This window comes from Seriola dumerili, unplaced genomic scaffold (assembly GCF_002260705.1).
Source record: "Seriola dumerili isolate Sdu_G_001 unplaced genomic scaffold, Sdu_1.0 BDQW01000822.1, whole genome shotgun sequence".
Taxonomy (NCBI): Eukaryota; Metazoa; Chordata; class Actinopteri; order Carangiformes; family Carangidae; genus Seriola; species Seriola dumerili.
The window spans coordinates 2,910,511-2,934,211 of NW_019175077.1; the positions used below are offsets into that span (position 1 = coordinate 2,910,511).

A 23,701-nucleotide genomic window follows, 5' to 3' on the forward strand; every position below is an offset into this window, starting at 1 on the left:
CTCCTCCTTTGAGTGCTCATAGTTTGAAAAGTTTACATGTTATGTAAAAACAGTTGTTGTGTTTTGGGGAGAGCAGAAGTTTTCCTCTGTTTTGTAGTTTGAATCACATTTCTACGTGCAGGTATGAGAGAGCTGGGTGACTCAGAAAAAAGGTGAAATTTTGTAGAAAAAAGGTCAAATTTTGTGGGTTTTTAAAGAAAATTCCAATACATTCCTAATGCATTATTTATTCCCAGTATTTTGGGAATAACTTTGGGAAAAATTGGAATTTTAACATCAAGACGCACGTTTTGATGTATATATTACCGGGGTTTTCTCAAAGCTGCGGGACAAGTTACGCGCCAAAATTTGGCGGAAGAATAATAATAAGTCCGAAGGAATATTAATAGATGCCTTGGGGTGGAGCCCCGAGGCACTCCTCTCAGCTATTCTAGCTGTAGAGGAGTGCCTCGGAGCTGAGCACCCGTGGCACTAATAAACCTGAGCAAAAACAAGAACCCTAAATATGAATTTGTATTTCTGCAGTTGCCAATACCACCTCAAGCCTTATCATCCAGGTGAGCTGTTACAAAGATGAACCACTAGGGATGGAAAGAATGCTTGTAGTGTGACACTTCAGCCCATCTGTCACACATACATTAACAAGTACATAGTAACACACACAACTAGTGTGTTAGTGTGTGTTAAACTAACAAGTAGTTGGCAAGCCCAGGGGTGAAACAAATCCAAACAGACACAACACACACAATGTCAAAGCCTGGACACATCACAGAGACAGACACACAGGGTAGTAAAACTTTGCTGCAGGACTTTAAAGTGAATTTGAAACTTTGATTCCATTTAACCACAAATCCCCATGGAGAAGTTCTGTGAAATCAGGCATGTTACTGTGAGCTCCCAGGTCTGCATATCCATCTTTGATGGTAAACTCGACCCACTGTTGAATGTTTTATTTTATTTATGATGGCTCATTCCCTAATGGAGAAACAGAATAATATTTCTGGCACAACTTCACCTTCTTCCATGGTGCATGGAGGCTCATTCATTAATGCAACGTAATGAAAGACTCAAATTCTATATTTTCATTGGTTGAGTCTACAGTCAGTAAAACTTTGGTGGGCGGGAGTAGTCAATTTTACCCAATCAGATTTCACCCACACTGCACTTACTGCCCCACCGATAGTGGCAAACATGGCGTTATGGGAGCTATCATCGCTGGAGAAATATTTAGGACTTAAAAAGCCGAACAAGTACAGTACTCAAGGGGATAAAAAGGTGATATGACATTTTTGTGGCGTCCACTGCTGGCTTTAAACGTCTGTTTTATTAGAAAGGAAGCTTGTAAGCTGTATAACGCTAGCAAGCATGGTAATGCTAACAAGCTAGTAATGCGTGTTGGAAATACAGGTAGTTCTATTGGTATATCTACCTCGTGTCATCAGTTGATACCCAGTGGTTTTATGCATTAGTTAAGATGATATTCAGAGTAAATCCAGGCAGCTACACGCGATGTTAGCTGATTTATTGCACACGTTAGCACAATGGAAATAGCTCCATGCTTTGCGCATGCCCGTTAACAGAAATAAAGTGAAAGGTGGAGTGAATAGAGGTAAAGTGAGGGATGAAGTGAGCTGTCTATTGCAGATGATCTGTGCGGAGGTGTACGGTTTGCTCCTAAGGTACTGATGACTGAAGGAGGGAGAAGAGTATAACTAAAAATGTATTGCTTCAAAATCTTCAAGGCTGCTGTACTGAAAGTTAACACAGCCATTATTCTCGCATCGCCATAATGAGCCCATTCATCTGGATGTTAACGAACATACACAATATAACTTAATCTATTTGATCAAGTGAAATGCTGCTAATCAATGTGCATGAGACTCTCCACTTATTCATGAATGTGCAAAGTTATCAGCATTCGCTGATCACTTGAACAAGTTAAATTCTTTTTTTTCTCTCTTCTTTTTCTTCTCTCTCCATCTCACTGCGTTCTCCATGTCCCTCCTCTCCATGCAGGTACCTGTGTTACAGAATAATAATGGTCCTCCCCTGGTGGGACTGGTGACACTCGCTTGTCACCTGGTGAAGGAGGCCAAGCGCCTGGAGCTGTTGGGTGACTCTGCAGAGAACAGGGCTGTGGTGCAGCAATGGCTGGAGTACAGAGTCACCAAGCTGAACAACTGCACAAAGGACAACATCAAGACCATCCTGAAGGTAGAGAAGCTGATATTAGATATAGAAATTTCTTCTAGTGCTTTGAAATTGCTGTTGTATTGCCTCTGTAGACTTAAAGTTATCTGTATGTATGATTGTATGAATGATTGCTTCACACTCCTTTTTCTCTGTCCATCAGCTAAACTGATGCATTTGTGTGCACTGGTCTTGTTAAGGCACAAAAGACAGGAATACAGTGTGATGTATTGCCCTTCAGTGACATGGCCCCACACGACAGAGAAAAATGTTTTAGTATGCCTGACGCCAGTCAGCATGAAATAGATCATCAGCCATTGGTCTGCTGGACACTAGGTGCCTCTTGGCACTGATCTGTCACCATGAAGTGTGTGTGTGTGTGTGTGTGTGTGGTATGGGTGAGGCATCATGCTGTGTGGCAGCATGTTATCTGGACAGGCTTCTTAAATATTTTAATGCTGCCACTTAGAGAAGGAAAGTCGCCCTGAGCAGCTCAGCCCTGGTGCCCGTTGGCCCCCTGTCCTGTCCTGCTGCTTTAGCTCCATCCGTAATGCTCTTCTTCTTCTGTCAAGCACACGAGTCATCTCCCATTAAATTATCCAGAGATAAAACTGTCAACTGCATTAATTCTTAAACTTTCTTACCCCAGGATGCAAATAAGAATTTCATAATTTTTCAAACTCAGACTTGTTTCAGAAGTTGTCTTGTCACTCATGTAATGTGACAAGCCAGGCCACTTTGGCCCTGAACCCAAAGTTAGCTGAGTGAATGGTAAAGTGTATTACTCCGCTTAAAGCCAGTTAGGCTAGTACTGCGTGAGGTCAGTTCCTTCTTTGTCTTTAGAGATCACAAATATCTTAACTCCCTGGATGTCACCACAGGTTTTTTTGATGACTGTCTACTTTTAACAGAAAAAAATGCATTTTCAAAATGACAAATAGAAAACTTCAATTCAATCAAGATTTCAGGGTTTCCACCCTAGGTTGTGAGGCCTGGTGGCTGGAGACATACAGTGCATTTGGAAAGGATTCAGACCCCTAAGCGTTTCACCCAACAGATGTCGCTGGTGAGGTTTTCAACCACTATATCTAGGTTTCCAACTGAGCACCCCAAAATCTCTTTCCCTGTGGCCACCAGTCAGTTGACTGAATTGCTGTAGCAGGTCCATTCCTCTCACATAATTAACAATTTTCCTGGACAATAACATTTTTCAGACTATAGTCTTTTTGAGCTCATCATCTGCGACAGATGTAATTCTTGGCTGTTTGACAGATTTTTTCAGTGCCTTATTTCTGCAGTAAAGATGTCACTGTGGTGATATTCACCTGTCAGTTTATTTCCTCAGCAAAACACATTACATGCAAAACTCCAAGATTACCCCAGGTTTACTTGCAGGTAACTTGCAGTTTTAAGGCTTAAACTTTAAACTTTAAACTAAGGCTAACACTTAAGCACTCGTGGTGGGCGTGGCATAAAGCCTGATCCAGATTTTTCAATGAGTAAGTAAGCATAAATGTGCTTACAGCCTAGTTTATGATTTTCTTTTTTTGGGTGTGAAAACCATCTTAAAAAAAATATTAACCATAGCCGAGGGATTTAACATAGTTTTTGCAAACATTTCTGGAGAGGAACTTTAATGCTATAAACAACCCATAATTCAACACTGTAAAAGACCGTAGATACTCTGATACTCTCTCTATTCGAAAGGAATATCTGTTGTAATGAATGAACACGTAATTTTCTAGTGCTGAAATATAAATCAACCTTCATTTTTTTAAACCTAATCTTCAGGGAAAAGAAGCTTTAGATCGTATCGCTATCGAGACATTTGACATAAATATCAAGGTATGAAATTTTGTCCATATTGTGCTGCCATCAGTAGTAGTAGGTAGTTATTATTCTGTGCTATTCTAGCCTGCACATGACCTACTCATAGGGCAAAAACTAAGAATTCTTGCACACATTCATTCATATTTTTTTGCTTTTCTGAAAGTGTAATTATTTTGTAGAACAATGGTGCTCTGTCTAAAACCTGCTACACTCTTTGCCAGCATTATTTTTAGGGATTGACTGATAAGGTTTTTTCAGGGCCAATACAGATTACTTGTTATCAAGGAGGCCAATAATCGATATTTGGAACCGATATGCCAACACAAAACTACTGCTACATGAGGACTTTCACCATGTCGTCCAGGTGTTTCTATTATTTTGTTCTATTGTTGTTGAATCAACAACTGTACAAACAATTTTAATTAAAACTGATAATTATAACCTTCCTTAAGGAGGATTTACTGCTGGGCTTTTGTATTGGACTACATCAGTTTTAGTTTAGCAACAGGTTCTCTCTCTTTCTCTCTCCCTCTCTCTCTCTTGCTCGATGTGTCTTGAATCAACAGATGAACTTGTTCATCAGAGTGTGGTCTTTTTGTAACTTCAGTGTGATTTTTTTATTTCAAATTCAGCGATGTTGCTGTCCTACCTTCAACACAGCTCAGCTCGCCAACCGGAACTGCTCTAGTCTCTGTCCGTCCGTGTATACAGTAGTCTTTAGGGTTAATAGGCTTTTACTTGTGATATCTATCTAATCAGATGGTGCTGTGGGTGGGACATTGTTTCAGACCAGTGCTGAGTATAGACAGGGAGAAGGGGCTTCATCAAAGCCAAAGTAGCACATTTTTGAATTAATTTATCTAAAGAAATAATAATACCGATAATATGAAAATGCTGAATATTGCATCCCCAATTATCCCCAATTATTTTATATGAATGTACCGATGGTTAACAGATGCCTGTTGGAGGAGTTTTGACAATTTCCCTCAGCGAATCAATAAAGTATATCTACAGTATAGGGATGGAACGGTTCATGAAAAAAACCTGTCCCGTTCAGTTTGCTTGTCTCGGTTTGGCGCATGTGTGTATTGTTCAGTTCAGGGCATGCGCAGCCTTGCGCCAGTAACCCAGTGAAGTTCTTTTTCATTTGGCACAGAGGCGGAGGGGTTGAGTGTCAAGTGCAGTAGCCACGTCAATTGTGGAAATGGCAAGCAGAAAAAACAAAGGAGCCCCAGAGTTAGAGGATGCGCCAGCAGCATCATTTCAGTCTGCTGTGTGGGAGCATTTTGGATTTAGTGCTACCTATGATGACTGTGGTATAATAGTTGTGGATAAAACTGTGACTGTGTGCAAGCACTGTGCAACACGTGTTGCTCATGCTAGCGGCAACACGTCCCCTCCTCCCCACAGTTTTTAAACAGCCTCTCAGTGAAAAGTCAGACAGGGCAAAAGCCATAATGAAAGCATTTGGGGGCTTCATAGCGAAAGATATGCAGCCTTATGCTGTGGTGAAGGATGCGGGATTTCAGCATATGATTAAAGTACTCGAGCCGCAGTATAATATCCCCTCCCGCTGACACTTTAGCAACACGGTAATTCCCGAACTTTATGAAGAGACACAACAAGGAAATGTCGAAGAGTTGTCTGACACAGCCTACGTAGCCCTTACTACTGATGGATGGACCTCCAGGGCCACTGAAAGTTTCCTAACTGTGACTGCCCATTACATTACTTCGGTGTGGGAGATGAAAAGCTCAGTTTTGTCAAACTGCCTCATTAAGGTTCTCACCCTGAATGGGTAGAACCCATTTGTTTTTGCTCAGGTTTATTATTAGGGTTCAAAAGTTTTCTAATTTTTACTTTATCAATACCAGGGTTTTTCCTGGCAGAAAATTAGGCGGGGGTGGTACTAACGGGTACAACGGGGGGGGGGGGGGGGGGGGGGGGGGGGCGGGGGGGGGGGGGGGGGGGGGGGAGGGGGGGGGGGGGGGGGGGGGGGGGGGGGGGGGGGGGCGGGGGGGTTCTCTGGCAAAAAAAAAAAAACATACATTGGGGAAACTTTTCACGAAGCTGGGTGTGGCTGGACATAAAAGAGCTACTATTCACTTGTTTGAAGAGCTGCAAAATCAGGTCGCCGCCTCCTTCCGCAGGCAGAAAATCCAGCGCGTTCATATTCTTCTTCTTTGGCAAATTCGGATGGCTCTGCCTGATGCACGGATTATGATACAGCTCCACTACATTGCTGTAGTGGCGTACAGCCGCAATTGCAGTTACAAACGTCAAATCCACAGAGTACCAAGAAAACAAGTAGGTCTACTAGAATTTTGTTGGGAGGCGGAGGCGGCATGAAATTTGACGGAGGCAGCTGCCTCGCAAATTCTTTATGCAGGAAAAACCCTGAATACCAAACTTTGTATATAACCTTGGGTGACTGAGAGGCACATTTCTATTACAAATTAGCTAGATTGGTCAAAAAATGTGGCCACCATCGACCGAAATGTCTTTGCCAAGGGCAGAGCTTAGCTAATATTGGCCACAAATTATTAACCATTTGTCCGATCATCTTAGAACTTGTTGGATATCTTCAGGTTGTTATGGAGTGTAGGTGTGCAGAAGCATTAAGTAGCTGAAATCCGGCTGCTTCTCTCAATGCAGCGCAAAACAGTCAGAACCCACAAATTGGGGCTTGCGGCTATAATTCTTTCAGTTTTTGCATGACTACATGACATGTCCTTGAGAATAACTGATTTTTTAAAACTGTAAATGGTTGATTATTGGGCTATATATCTTATGCTGATGTAGGGTATTTCTGGAGTGTTAAAAAAATTGCAAAAAAGAACCCAACAATGTGTACCGAACTGAACCAAAAACCGTGACCCCAAAACTGTGATACGAACCGAACCCTAGGTTTTGTGAACTATTCCACCCCTACTATAGTATCTTTATGTATAAGAGTGCACAGTTCAGGTGCAGGTATATAAGAAATCAGTTTTTGATCACCATGTGCTGGGTGGGTGTGACAGGAGAGCGCCCTCTCATCTGATGCTTGACTAGGCTTCAGTTCCATGGCTGTAGGCCAAGAAAAGTAAGGATCTGATTGTGGAAAGGGAGGAAGTCTGCAGTCTTCATGCATTGTTTGGCATCACCCACTCTTGCTGCACAATAACTCCCATTTGCCCCCAAGATTCTTTGTGCATGGAATGTTGCCCTCGCACAGTGTACAAGTGCTAAAGATGGTCCCTTCCCCTGGGACCAGCACGTCAGTACACAACTTTGAACACACATACATGGACTGAAAAATACACATCATGCTGTCCAAGTTTACGACAGCTTCATTAGATTTAGTCATTCGGTAGTGTAGTAAACAAATAGCCGTCTTTCTACGCATCTGTACTAAGTCGCCAGTAATGGGGAGAAATGATATATCCCTTTACGTTACATATTATTCCTATTCACATAGCACAACACACAGACACACACGCAAGCTAGGATCTAGGATAGTCCCCTAAAAGTCCATGAGTAGATGCAGATGAGAAAACCCCAAGTCAATTTGCATTTTGAGAGTCGACCCACTGCATTTTCTTTTTTTTTTTTTTCTTAGCTGCCTCACAATACATAGCAGTGAAGGAGCAGCAGTGTGGCAGGCTGTAAATCTTTCAAACCAAGTCACCGCACTCCACTACTCTCAGCTCCAGGTCTGGCTGACAGCCCTGTCAGCAGCCTGGTAGGAGAGACACTTTTCATTGTGGTACAGTCTTATGACAACCATGACTAGCGATGCACCAATTGTGAAATTGTGGGCCAGCACCGATGGAACTGATGTTTAAAATAACAATTTGGTCAATAGCCAATAGCAGATGCCATTACCAATGTTTGTTTGTTTGCTTTGTTCCAGGGAAGCAAAGAAATCTTCATGATTAAAAAATAACTGAACTGTTTTAAAGTCTTTCAGCCCTTCACTCTATCACAGTATCTTTGAATAATCACAAATTTGATCATACAAATTCATGAAATAACCTTTAATACAACTTAACTTTGCAGAAAATAACAATTTTAGAAGCATTTTTTGCCTCTTATGCAGCTACTTATAGGCTGAGATTTTTTTCAGTATACATAGCCCAAAAAACAATTTTGTGAAAAATAAAATAAACGCAATTAAATGTAAATGTAAACATGATTAGAAAAACAATAAATCTTAAAATAAAATATTAAATATGAATAATTAATACAGACAAACATTAATAGGGCTATCATTCACGTGTTTCTTATGCAGAATAAAATGTTACCACTAGAAAATTCCTGGAGAAATTTTGAATGTGCCTGCTGTTTGATGTGTGTACTTGACTCCTCACGTTTCAGTCTGTACAAAGAACGTTACTCTCAGTTTCATTCATGTCGTAGAGACTTATCCTGACACTGACCTGGCCAAAATGACCTCACAATAATGGTTTTTAACCAAAATTGAATCAGAATCACCTTTACCCATTTCTGCCCAGTAACACCTCCTCAAAAACCACCACACTGTATACAAGCACAGTCACACACACACACACACACACACACACACACACACACACACACACACACACACACAGTGCTGATTTGCCTTATACATGCTAAAAGCGGTAAGAGTTAATGAGTCCAATTAGCCAATAAGAATCAGCTTTGTCCATTTCTGCCCAGACACTGCGTTAGTAGCACCTGATTAGACCTGAGACCTGCTGTTTGCTATCAGCCTCTGAATTTGTATTGCAGTCTATGGGAGAGCTACTATGATGGTTAAACAGTTCCTGTAGCTCAAAGCTCAAAGTAAATTTAATATGTCTGCTGCTGTATTTACTGTTGTACTCTCCAGTCTGAAGTGTAATCTCTCTCTATGAGTATTAATTCATAAACAACTTTCTGCCTGTGTGTGTGTCTGTGTTGGTAAACATCACAGAGATCAAAGAGGCTCTTAATGAGCTGGTTCGAACACCTGTGTCTAGCTGGAAGACAGATCTGGGTGTGATTTTGGCTCGGCTAGCCTCTCAAACGACTATTTGTGAAAAAACGGTAACTCCTATCAGAACCATGAGTGGACAATGACTACCACAAGACCTTCATGCACTGCATATCTGGCTTTGGTGTTTCTAGAGCCAAAAATGTGGATCAGTGTGAGGTTATTTTGGCCAGTCATGACAGCTTCAAATGGCTTTTTGAGGGACACCTGCAGTGACTGAGGTCAGTGTCAGGATAAGTCTCTAAGACATGTTTGAAACTGAAAGTACAGTCCTTTGTACAGATTGAAATGTGAGAAGTGAAGTACATGCACCAAGCAGCATTGAATTTTCTAGTTTAATCTACTACTGCATATGGGCGCGTAGTTGTTGAAATGTGTATGCCAATAGCTTCAGTAATTTCTTTGGTCCGGTCTGCTTTTATATCTAGAGGCTTCTTGAAAACAGCGGGGATAAGTTGTTTGACTCCTGTTTTCTTTTGCCTAGCTCTGGTGATTGGCACATCTGGTTGACGCTGTCTAACATACATTAGCGTGTTCGACGTGTTTCCACTGACATATGCACAACTGTCGAACAAAGCCAACACACCGTCCTCGTCTGATTTACCACTCACACTCCATCGCGGTTGTGTTGTAGTCTAAGATTTTCCCACACAGCTGATTTAAAAGAAGCAGGCATGTCTTTTAGCTCCTGTGTGTCATCTGAACTTGCCATAGTTACTCTTCTTCTTCTTGTGTTTTGTTGCGTTTTCTTGTTCTTCTACTTTGGTTGTTTAATGGTGGTTGGCAAACAGCTTTTAGGCACATTACTGCCACCTGGACTGGAGTGTGGATGCTCCCATGTGTGACTGACTTTTTTTACATTTAGACGTATTCTTTGTATGACTGCATGCACTGAACTTGTCCGTACTATGGTTGTCACCAGAACCGATACTTCGGTACCAAGTCAATGCCACGTGGCAAAAAACTGGACGGTACCCGTTTTTTCATGGTATCGAAGGTACCGAAATTACCAACACTTGACGAGATAGTAGGTAGTCACCCTCTTAGGAAGTAACGTAAGAGACATCCCATTGAGGGAGGCAGTTGAATGAGTGCTCGTCACACCCGCTCATGCATCAGGTCTCATTGTGCTCAAGCAGGATGTCATTACCTGTATGAGCAACTTATGTCATGGTAGATTGTCTTACCTCAAAAGTGACAGCATGTCAGTGACAACATCTACCAAAAACATGTGTAAAAGAACATTAACACTAATTACTGCGTCACTGGCAACATATGAGTGACTCTGAACATATTTAAGCACAGTTTCCCTGGCACATGCTCGGCCTCTGCCCAAGGGAGGATGAGGAACATCCACTACTAGGCTGCAGTCTAACTGCAATAACAAATGGAAGATGGCGACAAGTTCAGGCACACAACTTGGTCCAGCTGCAGCACCTCGGCTCGTTGAAAGAAAAAGCCAGAAGAGTCGCATTTGGAAATATTTTGCTTTCGAGGCGGATGATGAAGGGTCAATTATAGACCCGCAAAAGCCTGTTTGTAAACGGTGTGCACTTTCCAAACCACAGTTGAAACGCTGTGCAATAAAACTGCTTATATTTTAGCAAAGTATTGTTTACTTTAAATACTTGAAGGCTACATGCCACTGTTCTTTTTTGCAGACAGGTGTGAGTAGGCAATAGGTGTGTGCTTAAAGTGTCCGACTATCTTTTGGCCTGTTGCCACTACATCAGAGATGCTGTGCTGGCTCAGAACACCATCATGGACAGCCAGCTGCAGAGTGTGTGGCATGCAGCCAAAACTTAAGTTAAAATCTTTGTCAATCCACTGTGCTGTGTGAGGCTAAGCATGCTCACCAGGCTATCATCCAATCTCCATTTGTACAACTGATTGCAGGGATGACACGAGCCAGTAGCTCATGAATGTGTGTGGCCACAAGGTTGTACATTTCAGTGAGACAGGGTTCCATATACTACGTCAGGTTTCCAAACCCTATATCCTCCACAACAGAGAAATGGTCATCTAATGCGATGAATTCATCACCTTGTTAGTGATCCCTTTAGCTTTAACACTGTCCATGGAGAATTGTTTCCCTTTCTCAAAGGCTGTGGTTATGGACCGAAGTCTTGCTGGTTGTGGTTTGTGCCTTCTTGGTTTCCAGTTCATTATCCTTACCTCAGGTTTATTAGCCCTAACCCTAACCCTGTTATCTCTACATCCGAGATGCTGCACTGGCTCAGAACGCCATCTTGGACAGCCAGCTGCAGACTGTGTGCCATGCAGCCAAAACTAGCCAGACCACTAAACATTAAAGGTTTTGCCATATTCCTGGCATTACCTTCTCTGACTGTTACATTCTTGTGTTTTCACAACCCAGATGAAAGACATTCAAATGTGAGTTTTCAGGAAAACGTTTGAGTCATCTACAAGAGTGTGGTGTGCATGACATGTGTAATGTAGGGGTGGGCTGCAGGGAGCAGCATTTATAAGTGCAAACAAAATGAATTATTATTTTCCATCCTTCTTTTCCAATGAGCTACTGTCATTGATGAAACCTAATTCGAAGTGTGAATCTATTGCCAAAAGGTGGAGATTCAAGGTAGTATTTTCCCTGGAAATCTTAAGTAAAAGTATAACGCATGCCCCCCACTGCTGAAAAAAATCCTAGAGGAAACACTGTATAGATAAGGTGAAATTATAAAAAGATATCAGTAACAATGTGGAGTGTGTATAAACAAGAAATATAAGAGAAAGCAAGAAACATCAAACCACAAGCACCTGACCAATCAATACATGACCAACTGTGCAAACCACAACCATGGACCATCTTCTGTATACCAAATACTTACCATAATGCATTGTAATGAGCTAACTTGCATAACTGATTATGTTTTGAAATTTCTCTTTCAGGATCTCAACCTCTACCTGCAAGACAAGGTCTACTTGGCAGAAAACCAATTCACCTTAGCTGATATTCTCCTATACTATGGAATCCAACCAATCATAGTAAGTTACCTTTTCACTCAATTATTTCACCCTTGTGTCACACAACTCAGGTATCCAAGTGCTTATTATCACTTAAAATGTAATGTGGCTAGTAGGGCTGGGTGATAAAACAATAACAATAATTATCGCAAAATTATTTTCCTTGATAGAAACATTAAAAATGTTCGATAAACATTGGATATAATTCATTTCCATGCTTATAGCATGCCCACCAATGACTCAGGAATGGCCAATCGTCGCAGGAATAGAGGTCTGCATTGCGCAAATTACGATGCACGGTGAGAGGTATAAATGCAGGCCAGCACGTGATATTATTTACAGATGCACGCAGTGGCTGGCGGACTTGAAGTTGGATCGGAGTAAGCAAATAAGGCAAAATGAGCTACACTGCAGAAAAAGTGGAACGCAGCTTGAAGGACAGAGATATCTTCGACAAGAGAGGCCACTCAACTTCAGTAGTTTGGAGATATTTTGGCTATTTACAGTCTGACTAAAAACAGAGCAATGTGCACTGCAAATTGTGCTGGAGACATGTTCCATCAAAGCCCTAAAATCTGCGATGTCACGGACTGACTGATGATATTTCCTCCACTGGTCAGCAGCGTGCCAAGCTGCAGTCTACCGAGCCGCTCTGGTTACCTGAATGCTTGGGAATTGCACTTCTAATACACTGAGCCTAGCCTCCATTACAGCAAATAAACTACTTCATTACATGTACCATTATGACTAAAGGAGGCAGAGGAATAATTAAACCGAACAGAGAGACACAGCAGGAGAGAGGGAGGGAGGGAGAGAGAGAAGTTTGCTGCGGGTCATCCTCTTTCTCTCTCCCCAATTTTCCCGTCTCTCTCACAACAGGAAAATAAAAAATAACTTAAAAAAAGAAAGATATCATGTCTCTTCTAACTTTCTCTCTGAGTGATCATTTTATAAGTAAATATAACCGAAATCACAGCTCAATCTTTGTCTTTCTCATGTTTGGTGATTTTGTTAGATGACGTTGCAGTTATGAAATCAGGATTTGACCGTAGGCGTTCCAGCCATATACTAGGTTTTGACCTAGTCTTGTTTAATCACACTTAAAGCTGATCTTTATAATAAACTCATGAATTTATAATATGGAACTTTTATGTGTTCCTGGTTAAGTGGGGCATCGCTTCTTCTGCAACGATGAAATAAAAAGGACCATCGCCTTGTGTGATGATCTGGCAGCAGGGATTTCTCTCCTGCCTGTGTGTGTGTGTGTGCATCTGCTCGTCTGTCTCACTCTCTGTTTCAACACTCCAGATTTATTTACCTATTAATTGAAAACAGATTTGCTGTTCCAGATCGCTCCGGCCCACTTTAGCCCCTGTGTATTAGTATTTTTTAATGCATTACAGATTCATTAACTGTCAATGGTCAGTTAACAAGCATCAGCTATTGGTCAGAAAGAAAATTGAAAATAAACATCCCTAAATGTGACACTAAAACATCTGAGTTTCAAGTGGTACAACTTAGTGAAAAAAAATCTAGAGATATACATTAAAAGGTGTGGATAAGTGAGATTTTAGGTTAAGGTGAAAAATAGGGACAAGTTTAGATGAGGGTCAGGGTTTCTGTTGCTGGACCTAAATGGAAACTGTTCTCAGTATCTACTCTTTCTGTCAATGTCACATGATGCTGGAGTATTCAGATAGTACTCACAAGGCATCATGGCGCATCGCGCATCACAAGGATACATGTAAATACCAATCACAGAAACTAGACTTTGGAGAAACATGTAGAAGATAATAAAACCCTGCAGAACTTTCCCAAAAGTCCCATGGGATTTTATATTCATAAATTTCATTGACTTATTGTTTCTCCATACTGTTCTTACCATCATTTAACAAGGAGTTACCTTGTTAAATGTAGCTTACTTCAGTCAAACCACAACTTTAATAAGAAATTTGTCACAGTGCAAAACGCACAATTAGACCAGTCACATGGCCAATTAGACAAGTCACATGGCCAAAGGGCATCAAGAACAAGTTTGCAGTAAACACTACTACTACTTTTATCGATACCACTTATTGATCCAGTACTTTAACAGTACTGTTATCAGTATTTTTTCGTAATTTTGTAAGAAAAAAACAAAACAAATGAAGAACAGGATGACAGATGAACTATAAGCTAGTCGGTGGAAAACTGTAAAATGTACATTTTTCCATCTGTGTGTTACAGACTTTCACTGGATGTTTCCAGAGATCGCTCGTGTTTCCGCTCTTACATGAAAAAGACTGAACCACACTTAAAAACGTTAAGCTCTCTCTGCCATTGACACTAAGAGCAGGGTCTGTGTCTGTGAGAACTTTTATAACTGAGGCATTCACACTATTGTTCTTCAAATCTTTATATTTTATTAGTCTTACTTCTTCCTCCTTTCCACGGTCTCTAACTACTCCTTCATACTTTTTCATACAGAAACCATTCAACTATCAAAATGTTCAGCTTGTTCTGTAGATTATCGGATATATTCAAATGATGCGCTGGCAACAAGTGGCAGCAAGTCCGCATTGCTCGTAGTTTTTTGCAATATATTTGTATATATATATAAGTATATTTTTTTGTCGATTGATGTTTTTTATTCTACTTTGTCGTTTCGTCTGAAAGTGGAGAAAATAATGTACAAAAAGGAAGAACTCCTGGCTTTAAAGTTTACCAGATATGGAGTTAAACATCCCGTACCGGCTGAGCTGAAGAAGCCGTTCCGTGGATGCAGAGCCAGGGTTAAGCTAAAGGCTAGGAGATGGAGATATAAGCCTTTTCTACCATCTATCCTCATGGGAAATGTCAACTCCCTGGCCAACAAGTGTGATGAACTGGAGGCACTTGTGAAGAACCATTGAACCATTGAACATATCGTGAGTGTAGTCTCATGTGTTTCACGGAGACCTGGTTAAACGACAACACTCCCGACCGTTGTGTGGATTTACCCTGCTTCACTGCAGTACGCTAGAACAAGTGGGAAGAATAAAGGTGGAGGACTGGTTCTGCTTGTGAACAAAAGGTGGTGCAACCCCAGTCACATCACAGTGAAGGAGAAGATCTGCTGTTGGGAAATTGAACTGTTGGCAGTTGGTCTTAGACCGTACTATGTACAGAGGGAGTTCTCACACATCATCATCACACATTGTTATTTGCATTCAACCACGAGCTGAGCCTGCAGCCACGTGTGACGTCATCCATGAGACTGTTGCGAGAGTAGTGACCCAGCACCCTGATGCATTCATTGCAATATCGGGGGATTTTAACCATGTCACTCTCATCTCTCACCCGTCTGGCTTCACTCAGTATGTTGACTGTCCCACAAGAGAAAATAAGACACTTGATCTGTTGTATGCAAATGTCAATGAGGCCTACACTGCTTCAGCTCTACCACCACTTGGCAGATCAGATAATAACAATATAATATAACATAATCTGTTTTTTCTTCAGCCTTCCTACAAGCCCTGTGTACTGAGGCATGCTGCAACTACCCGCTCATTCAGGAACTGTACCCCGGAGGCCAGTGAGTCTCTAAAAGACTTTTTTGAGTGCACAGATTGGTATGTCCTGTTGGAGTCACAGGAAAATGATAACAGCAAGGACCCTGACCTTGATAGAATGCTTGAATGTACCACGGACTATATTAACTTCTGTATGGACACTGTAATACCAGCAAGGACTGTACACTGCTTTCCAAACAACAAACCTTGGATCACCAGTAACATCAAGACCCTCCTCAACCAGAAAAAGGAGGCCTTCAGGGATGGAGACAGGCAGAAGCTCAGGTGTGTACAACATGAGCTGAAGAGGAGATTAAAGCAGGTAAAGGAGGACTACAAAAAGAAAATAGAGAGGAAGTTGCAGCACAACACTACCAGAGAGGTGTGGAAGGGGATGAGGACCATCACTGGCTATAAAGAGAAGCAGCCAGGCAACACCAGGTGATGTGGACAAGGCCAATGAGTTCAACCTGTTCTACAACAGGTTTGACACAGCCTCACCTGTTCTCTCTCCCACTGCTTCAGCTGCAGCTTTTCCTCCACAACCTGACACTGCAGCTGAGCGGAGCTCAAGAGGCTGCGTCCTGGAAAAGCAACAGGCCCGGATGGTGTGTGTCCGAGGCTCTTAAAGGACTGTGCAGCCCAGCTAGCTGAGTCTCTCCACAGAAAACATCATGTCTTGTTCCAGTACCTAAAGTATGACGACCGGCTGAGATAAATGACTACAGACCGGTGGCCCTCACATCCCACATTATGAACACCCTGGAGCAGCTGTTTCTCCACCTTCTGAGGCCACAGATTGAGCATGCACTTGACCCCTTACAGTTTGCCTACAAAGAACATATTGGAGTGGATGATGCCGTCCTTTAAATGCTCCATCAGGCCCATTCTTACTTAGATGTGCCAGGTGGTCACATGAGGATTATGTTCTTTGATTTCTCATGGAAATTTAACACCATCCACTCCCCCATTCTTAATGACAAGCTGGAAGGGATGGGGGTGGATCCCTGCTTCACGTCCTCGATTGAGGATTACCTGACAAGAGGACCACAGTATGTCAGGCTGGATAACTGTGTCTCAGGGAGGGATGAGCAGCACTGGGGGGACTGTTCTAGCTCGGTTCCTGTTCACCATTTATATGGTGGACTTTAAATACAACTCTGGGTCCTGCCATATCCAGAAATACTCAGATGACACAGCCATTGTAGTGCATATCAGGAACGGGCAGGAAAAGGAGTACAGGGATCTGACGATGGCCTTCAGTTAATGGAGCGACAAAAACTGCCTCCTTCTGAACACCTCCAAGACCAAGGAGATGGTCATGGACTTTCGGAGGTCTAGGCCCATCCTTCAGCCAGTCAACATTCGAGGGAAGGACATTGAGGTGGTGCACACATACATATCCAGAAATACTCAGATGACACAGCCATTGTAGTGCATATCAGGAACGGGCAGGAAAAGGAGTACAGGGATCTGACGATGGCCTTCAGTTAATGGAGCGACAAAAACTGCCTCCTTCTGAACACCTCCAAGACCAAGGAGATGGTCATGGACTTTCGGAGGTCTAGGCCCATCCTTCAGCCAGTCAACATTCGAGGGAAGGACATTGAGGTGGTGCACACATAAATACCTAGGTGTGCAACTGGACAGTAAACTGGACTGGTCCCTGAACACGGATCCCATGTACCGGAAGGGGCAAAGCCGGCTCTTTTTCCCAAGGAGGCTCAGGTCCTTTGATGTCTGCAGTGAAATGCTTCACATGTTTTATCAGTCAGTGGTGGCAAGCGTACTCTTTTATGCTGCAGTCTGATGGGGCAGCAGCATGTCAGACACGAACACAAAGAGACTGGATAAGCTGGTAAAAAAGGCTGGGTCCGTGCTTGGCAGGAGTCTGGACTCACTCAAGGACTGTTGTGGAGAGATGCATGCAATGTAAGATAGAGGCCATCTTGGACAATACCAACCATCCTCTCCACAACATTCTGGCAGGACAGAGAAGCAGCTACAGGTACAACAAACATCTCATCTCTACGCGCTGCAGAACAGTGAGGTTCAGGAGATGCTTTGTTCCCACTGCCATCAGGCTATACAACACCTCAGCCAAAGGAAGTTGACTAATCTAATTATTTTTGTTTATTTATTATTAACTTTTTATTTTATTATTATCATCAACAATGAGCTAATGGACACATGCATTTCCCCAAGGGGATAAATAAAGTATCTATCTATCTACAACTTTTTTCTACTATTTATAATTTTCAAGATATTAAGCATCCAAATGAATGGAGAGACTGTTCAAATCCTTGAAAGCTTCAGCCTCTTTGAACTTCAACTACTTCAGCATACTTTCAGCCACAGACTTCATTCAAACATTAAAATGTTCACAAGCCTTTCAGCTATTAGACTTGTATTCAACTCTTTGATATCTTGTACAGTTTTTGAATTATTACAGTTTTAGGTTCATGCTTTTTTTCAGATCATTTCTCAGTTTATAATGGGTGTGTATTGCACGGAATGTTCAGGGCTACAGTGACATCGCGTGGGAGAAGCTCTAAAATTTGTCTGAAAAAAATCTGTGCAACTCGTCCTCATGGCGACATATTTCGATCTTGACATTTCTACCTCATTAGTAGAGAAATTTGTCCTTGTTCATATAAACTGACTACCTTAGCACAGAGACTAACAGAATTTAAACTGTCAGCCTCAAACTGATGGGAGGTACCCTCTAACTGTCCCATAGACTGCAATGCAAATTCAGGAGCTGATTTCAGGGGAGAACCATAACTGACCCTTTTTTGTAACTCGCTCCTATTTCCACATTTTTGGCTCTAGAAACACCAAAACCACATAGAGGTGTTCAGGAGAGTCTTGTGGCAGTGAGCATGTGATAATTTTGCTGATATTATGTACTGTTTTGTACTAAATGGCAGGAGTTTGAGAGGTTCACTTACCCGTTTCTCCCATAGATTTGTTTGAGCTCTGTCTTCAACAGCCAGACTCTCTCTCTTAGACACACACACGTATGTAAAATGTTTGCTACAGTAAAAGAGAGAGAGTGGTACTTTTACTTTTGTGGTAAAAGTACCACAAAATTTTACTTCAGTATACAGTACTAGAGTAAATTAGCTTTGTTGCTTTCCATTACAATCTATATGGTCATAGGGATAAGTGAAAATGGGTGACATTTTCTGTAATCTCAAAAGTGTAAAATAGCCTACTACAAGGCCCAGAATCTTTTGTGCCCTGACAAATGCGATGTCCTTCCAGGGAGGTCCACTCCAGTGGCAACAATAGTGTATATAAAACATCTGCTACAGTAAAAGAGAGAGAGGGAGAGAGAGAGAGACTAGATAAACTCTGAAATAATGAAGCTCAATGAAACACACCACATGCTAATTACATAAAGACCTATTAAATATTTTAACGGGTGGTGATCTGTTAGGTGTGGGGAATAGATGACGGTCTTTGTTTCAGTAGTTGCAAGACCGCCTCCCATTCATACTATTGACTAAAGTTAGTTCATGTCAACGTACACACACACAAACAAACACACACAGATACAGTGTACAAGTTAGTACACATAGAGGGAGATGACAGTAACACTGGTGTTATACTCGACAGCCTCCTTTTACTTTCCTTCAGTTGTTAACTACTCCTGCATACTTTGTGCTACATAAATCGTTCAACTATCAAAACTTTCAGCTTCTTCAGGAGATCCTCTCCTTCAAGTTTTGTGATACTGTTCATCATTTTTGAAATCGTCATACTTCAACGTAGAAAAATGGTTGAAATGTTAAATGGGTCACAAGACTTGAGACTCTTTTGGGTTAAATTGATATTTTGACAACTATTATGGTTTACACGAAATCGCAGTTTACATTTTGTGTCATTTTTAGACAGTTTCAGACTTTATAATGGGTTTGTATTGCACGGAATGTTCAGAGCTAGAGTGGATGACATCATCACTAGAGTGGGAGAAGCTCTAGAACTCCTCTTCACGGCCACATATTTCAGTCTTCACACATCACGGCTTCCTCAATAGTAGACAAATTTTTCATGCTTCGTGCAATGCGTCTTACAGACTCACAGAATTTCTCAAACGATGGGAGTACCTGCCACCTCTCCCATCGACTACAATACAAATTCAGGAGCTTATTTCCCGAGAAATGCAGAAGTGACATTTTTTTGTAACTCCTTGTAGCTCCTTTGTCCACATTTGTCATGGTCTGCTCATGGTTCTGATAGGAGTTAGTGTTTTCACAAAAAGCAGTCATTTGAGAGGCTCACAGAGCCCAAATCACACCCAGATATGTGACGGCTCTGTCTTCCAGCTAGACATAGGTGTTCGAACCAGCTCCTTAAGAGACTCTTTGATCTCCATGATGTTTACAAACACAGCCATACACACACACACACACACACACACACACACACACACACACACACACACACACACACACACACAGACACACACAGGGAGAAAGCTGTTAAGAAGTTGGTGCTTATAGAGAGAGATTACAGTTTTTACAGCAGCAGACATTGTATTTACTTTGAGTTTTGAGCTACAGAAACTGTCCAACCATCACAGTAGCTCTCCCATAGACTGCAATACACACACACACACCATCACGCCCACCCTTCACCCCCACCACCCATTTTTATCACTGAAGGTAGGCTAAATAACAGAAACACCTCTGTATAATGTAATAGACACTACATCCTCCACAGTGATCAATTGAATCGACAACTGTCTAAAACTATTTTAATAATAAATTGCCAACTGAGTATATAAGTAATTATCAGGTGTATGCTCAGGCTCCAAAGTGCCTAACTACAATTAATTGGTTGCTGGGAACTGATGTACCTTGTAACCTAAAGATATTCTTTAATTTTATCGTTTTAAGATATATTATTATTCTCACCCTATAACATGTTTTACCCCTTTCTCCCCATTTTCAAATGTGACGCAGTAACACGTTTACTCAGAAACATTTCAACTGACTTACTTTGTTCTTTTATCTGAGAACATTTTTACACAGTGATTTAATTCTGCTGATGTCTTTTCACTAATACGATTGACGCCGTTCACATGTTGACATGCTGACGTCAGTGTGGTGTCCCATCTTCAATCAGTTTCTGTTACTGGTAGAGTTTATTGCTGCTCTGTCTGAACACAGTTAATGTTGCTGTTTTCTTCATCACAAGTGTGTAACTACCTGCTTTACATTCAAACTTACACTAGTTCTGCTCCAGGACTCAGGAGTTCCCTGCTCCTTTTAGCGACTTTAACTAACTCAGCAGTTGTTTACATGCTGTTCAGATCTGCTAGTTACTTTAACTTTGCGGTTAGCGCTAGCTTCTCTCTCTCTCCCTCTCTCTCACTCGCTCTGTGTGGTGTTCTTGTTGTAACTTGACTGTAGAGGATTGTGATATTTACTAAATCTTAAAAAGTTATTAAAGTATGGATTAGTTTGATCAATCTCATATCAAAAGTTGTGATTTCTCGATTACATTGATCTCTGATCTTCACTTCAAAGAAACACAGGGCAACGACTGGGTCAAGTTAATAATATTTATTTACTAACTAGGCACAGATGAAGTACAATGAACAATGATAATGAATATGAAACTATAACTAAGAATACCTATTTCTACCAGGTGAACTAGCAATAATTTTGGGCAACGAGGAAAGAGAATGAATTCGGCTATGTGTAGTGTACTTATTAACAGTAAGAAAAAAAAAAAGTCGGGAACTAAGATTATTCCGACATCAACCCAGTTCGAAGGATGGAGTTGCCTACTTTGAGTTGCGGCACGCTGTTGAGATCTTGGCTGTAGCCCAGGAGTTAAGGTTGCCAGGCGACTACCTTCCGTAGGCACTCTCGAGATCTGGTCAGGCGTGTAGCTAGGACCGGTATCAACACTAAATAATCAGCATTATTATTATTATAATAAACATGAAACTACTACTGTATAGGTTGAGTGCAACACCTGGCCTAAACTGGAGAGTCCAATACTACTTTGAAAACTATGATTCAGGTACAGCCCTAGTATTGTTTAGTTCCATAGGTTATTCAATCATAATGCCGTACATCTTTCATCAAGCCAACATTATGTACTGTAAACTCTTTAACTTTCAAATTTTTCCTCTCTTTCATCTCTCACCCAGGTGGACTTGGCCATCCAGGAGCAGGAGCAGTATGTGAATGTGACACGGTGGTTCGACCACATCCAGCACTACCCTGGCATCCGACGCCACCTCTCTCCAGTAGTTGTGCTCAGGAACAGAATTTACTCCAGCAGGCACCACTGAAATGACCAGACCCAACCCAAACTGACTAGTATTTCTGTTGCTGACTAGCAAAGTGTCTAATCGTTTAATTGACTAATCACACAAATCCCTAGTTTCCACAGAGTAATTTCTATCCCTGATCTTCCTTTTTCACTGTTTTTTTTTTTTTTTTTTTTTTTTCTGCTAAATAAGATTCCTGCCTTTCTGGTTATATGGTACCTGAACTCTGTTTGTTCTTTATATTCTTCTAAAACATATATTTAATGAAGGAGATCAGCAAAGAACAAAACAATAAAACAAAGTTAACTTTGAAGTGTTTAAGGTACAAAAACTCTTTTAAGGTAACTTGCTTATAAAAATATAGTTCAGTTCATATTTCTTTAATAATTTAACTCTTAAAGAGTTGGGAGTGGAAGCAAGAATTTGTCATCTTAACCTCTCACTTATTCAATTATGCTTATGCTTTGGAGTCTTGACCCTTATTCAGAATTGAGTGTGATGTTTGACTGTGATATTTTTGGATTTATTTTTTGTGTTTTGTGTATTTTATGTCTGTCACATCCACTCCCAGCCATTTCACTGGACAGTTTAGTTTCTCAGTGTGTGTTCTTGATTACATCCCGCTCTCTGCCCCACTTCCTTGGCAGTCTTTGTGGGCAGCAGTGAGCGTGAGTGTCAGCCGCATAGTCAGAGATCAGAGTGGTGCTCCAATCAGACCCACTACCACCACTGTTGATGCTGCAGGCCAGAGAGAGGGCAGCGGGCTCACCAGCTGCCACACAGATCCAGCCAGCCAAGGCCAGAACCCATGCCCCTGGGTGACAGTCAGCCACTGTGTGTCTTTTCAAACCTTACAATCCCACGGGCCTACTGGAGATAGAAAGAGGAAGGAAGGGAGGGAGGGTGGCCACAGAGAGAAAAAGAGCACCCAAAGGCCGAGGGATCTTTTTGTGACGTGAACAATAATCTGTTCCTCAGAAAGCCTTACTGTTGCTGGCTGGATGTTTGCTATTAGCATCATTAACGGGCCAAGTCATGGCAGTGGCAGGGGAACCTTTAAATTAACACTATGAGGGTAGTGTTATACAAAGAACAGTAAGAAAATGAGTCATAATTAGCGGAATAACTCTTATCAAATTCAGTGCACTTTTCAATTTCTATTGCTTTTGCAGGTATATCAAACCATTAAAAGAACTGACTAAAATATTTCAGCATAAAAACTGACAGCTGTAGTCTATGGATAATTCTTCAATTCTTTACTCTGCTAACAGGCTCTGCATATGTTTGTGTGTGTTGCTTACAGATGCAAAGGTTTCAGATTTTTCCAGTTGTATGATATTCATCCTATGCCAATAAATCAAAGGGATACACAGCTCATGACCCCTGACTTTTCTGCAGTTTTTTCTGTGTTCTCCATGAATTTGTTTTGTGTAAACCAGCCAGAAGACAACTATTGTGAATTTCCATAAGACGTTTTGCTGTGTGTTTGTGGCAAGTGTCATGAAGATGTGACAAACAAAACAGCTTGCAGTCATTTGAGAGCGTCTTGTGACTAGTTGGGGCAGTTTATGGTTTGGTCAGTTTATGGTTTGGTCTACCAAATGCTTTTTTAATTTATCACGTTTTTATTACATTGTCTTTATTTGATGTCCAATTAATTGAATCAACTTCTGATTCATCATTTCAAAACTAAGGTCATCAGCATCTATTGTGTTATTTAGAGGATGTAAACCTGAGGGTTAAGTTAAACTTAAACCGTTTAATGTATTTCAACAACATATTCGAAGTGTTTAAAAATCATAACTCTTAAATTTACAGTGATGATTAATCAGTCATTTTGAAAGGCTTCTTGTGTGTCTAAGTGCTCACTGTTGG

The 23,701-nt window shown here is 41.3% G+C and overlaps 1 protein-coding gene across 1 annotated transcript; it reads left to right on the plus strand.

The window, feature by feature from the left end:
* Nucleotides 1–1,170: 1,170 nt before the first annotated feature.
* Nucleotides 1,171–23,194, plus strand: eef1e1 (eukaryotic translation elongation factor 1 epsilon 1). The gene is made up of 4 exons (XM_022766293.1): nucleotides 1,171–1,275; nucleotides 2,017–2,214; nucleotides 11,930–12,025; nucleotides 21,704–23,194. The coding sequence occupies exons 1-4, from the start codon at nucleotides 1,192–1,194 to the stop codon at nucleotides 21,845–21,847; spliced, it is 522 nt and encodes a 173-aa protein (XP_022622014.1). The 5' UTR covers nucleotides 1,171–1,191; the 3' UTR covers nucleotides 21,848–23,194.
* The last annotated feature ends 507 nt before the right edge of the window (nucleotides 23,195–23,701 follow it).

Coding starts and splice junctions, on each gene's coding strand:
- eef1e1 (XM_022766293.1), top strand. CDS start 1,192: ATGGCGTTATGGGAGCTATCATCGCTGGAGAAATATTTAGGACTTAAA. Junction 1,276..2,016: donor GTACTCAAGGGGATAAAAAG/GTGATATGACAT, acceptor CTCTCCATGCAG/GTACCTGTGTTACAGAATAA. Junction 2,215..11,929: donor ACATCAAGACCATCCTGAAG/GTAGAGAAGCTG, acceptor TTTCTCTTTCAG/GATCTCAACCTCTACCTGCA.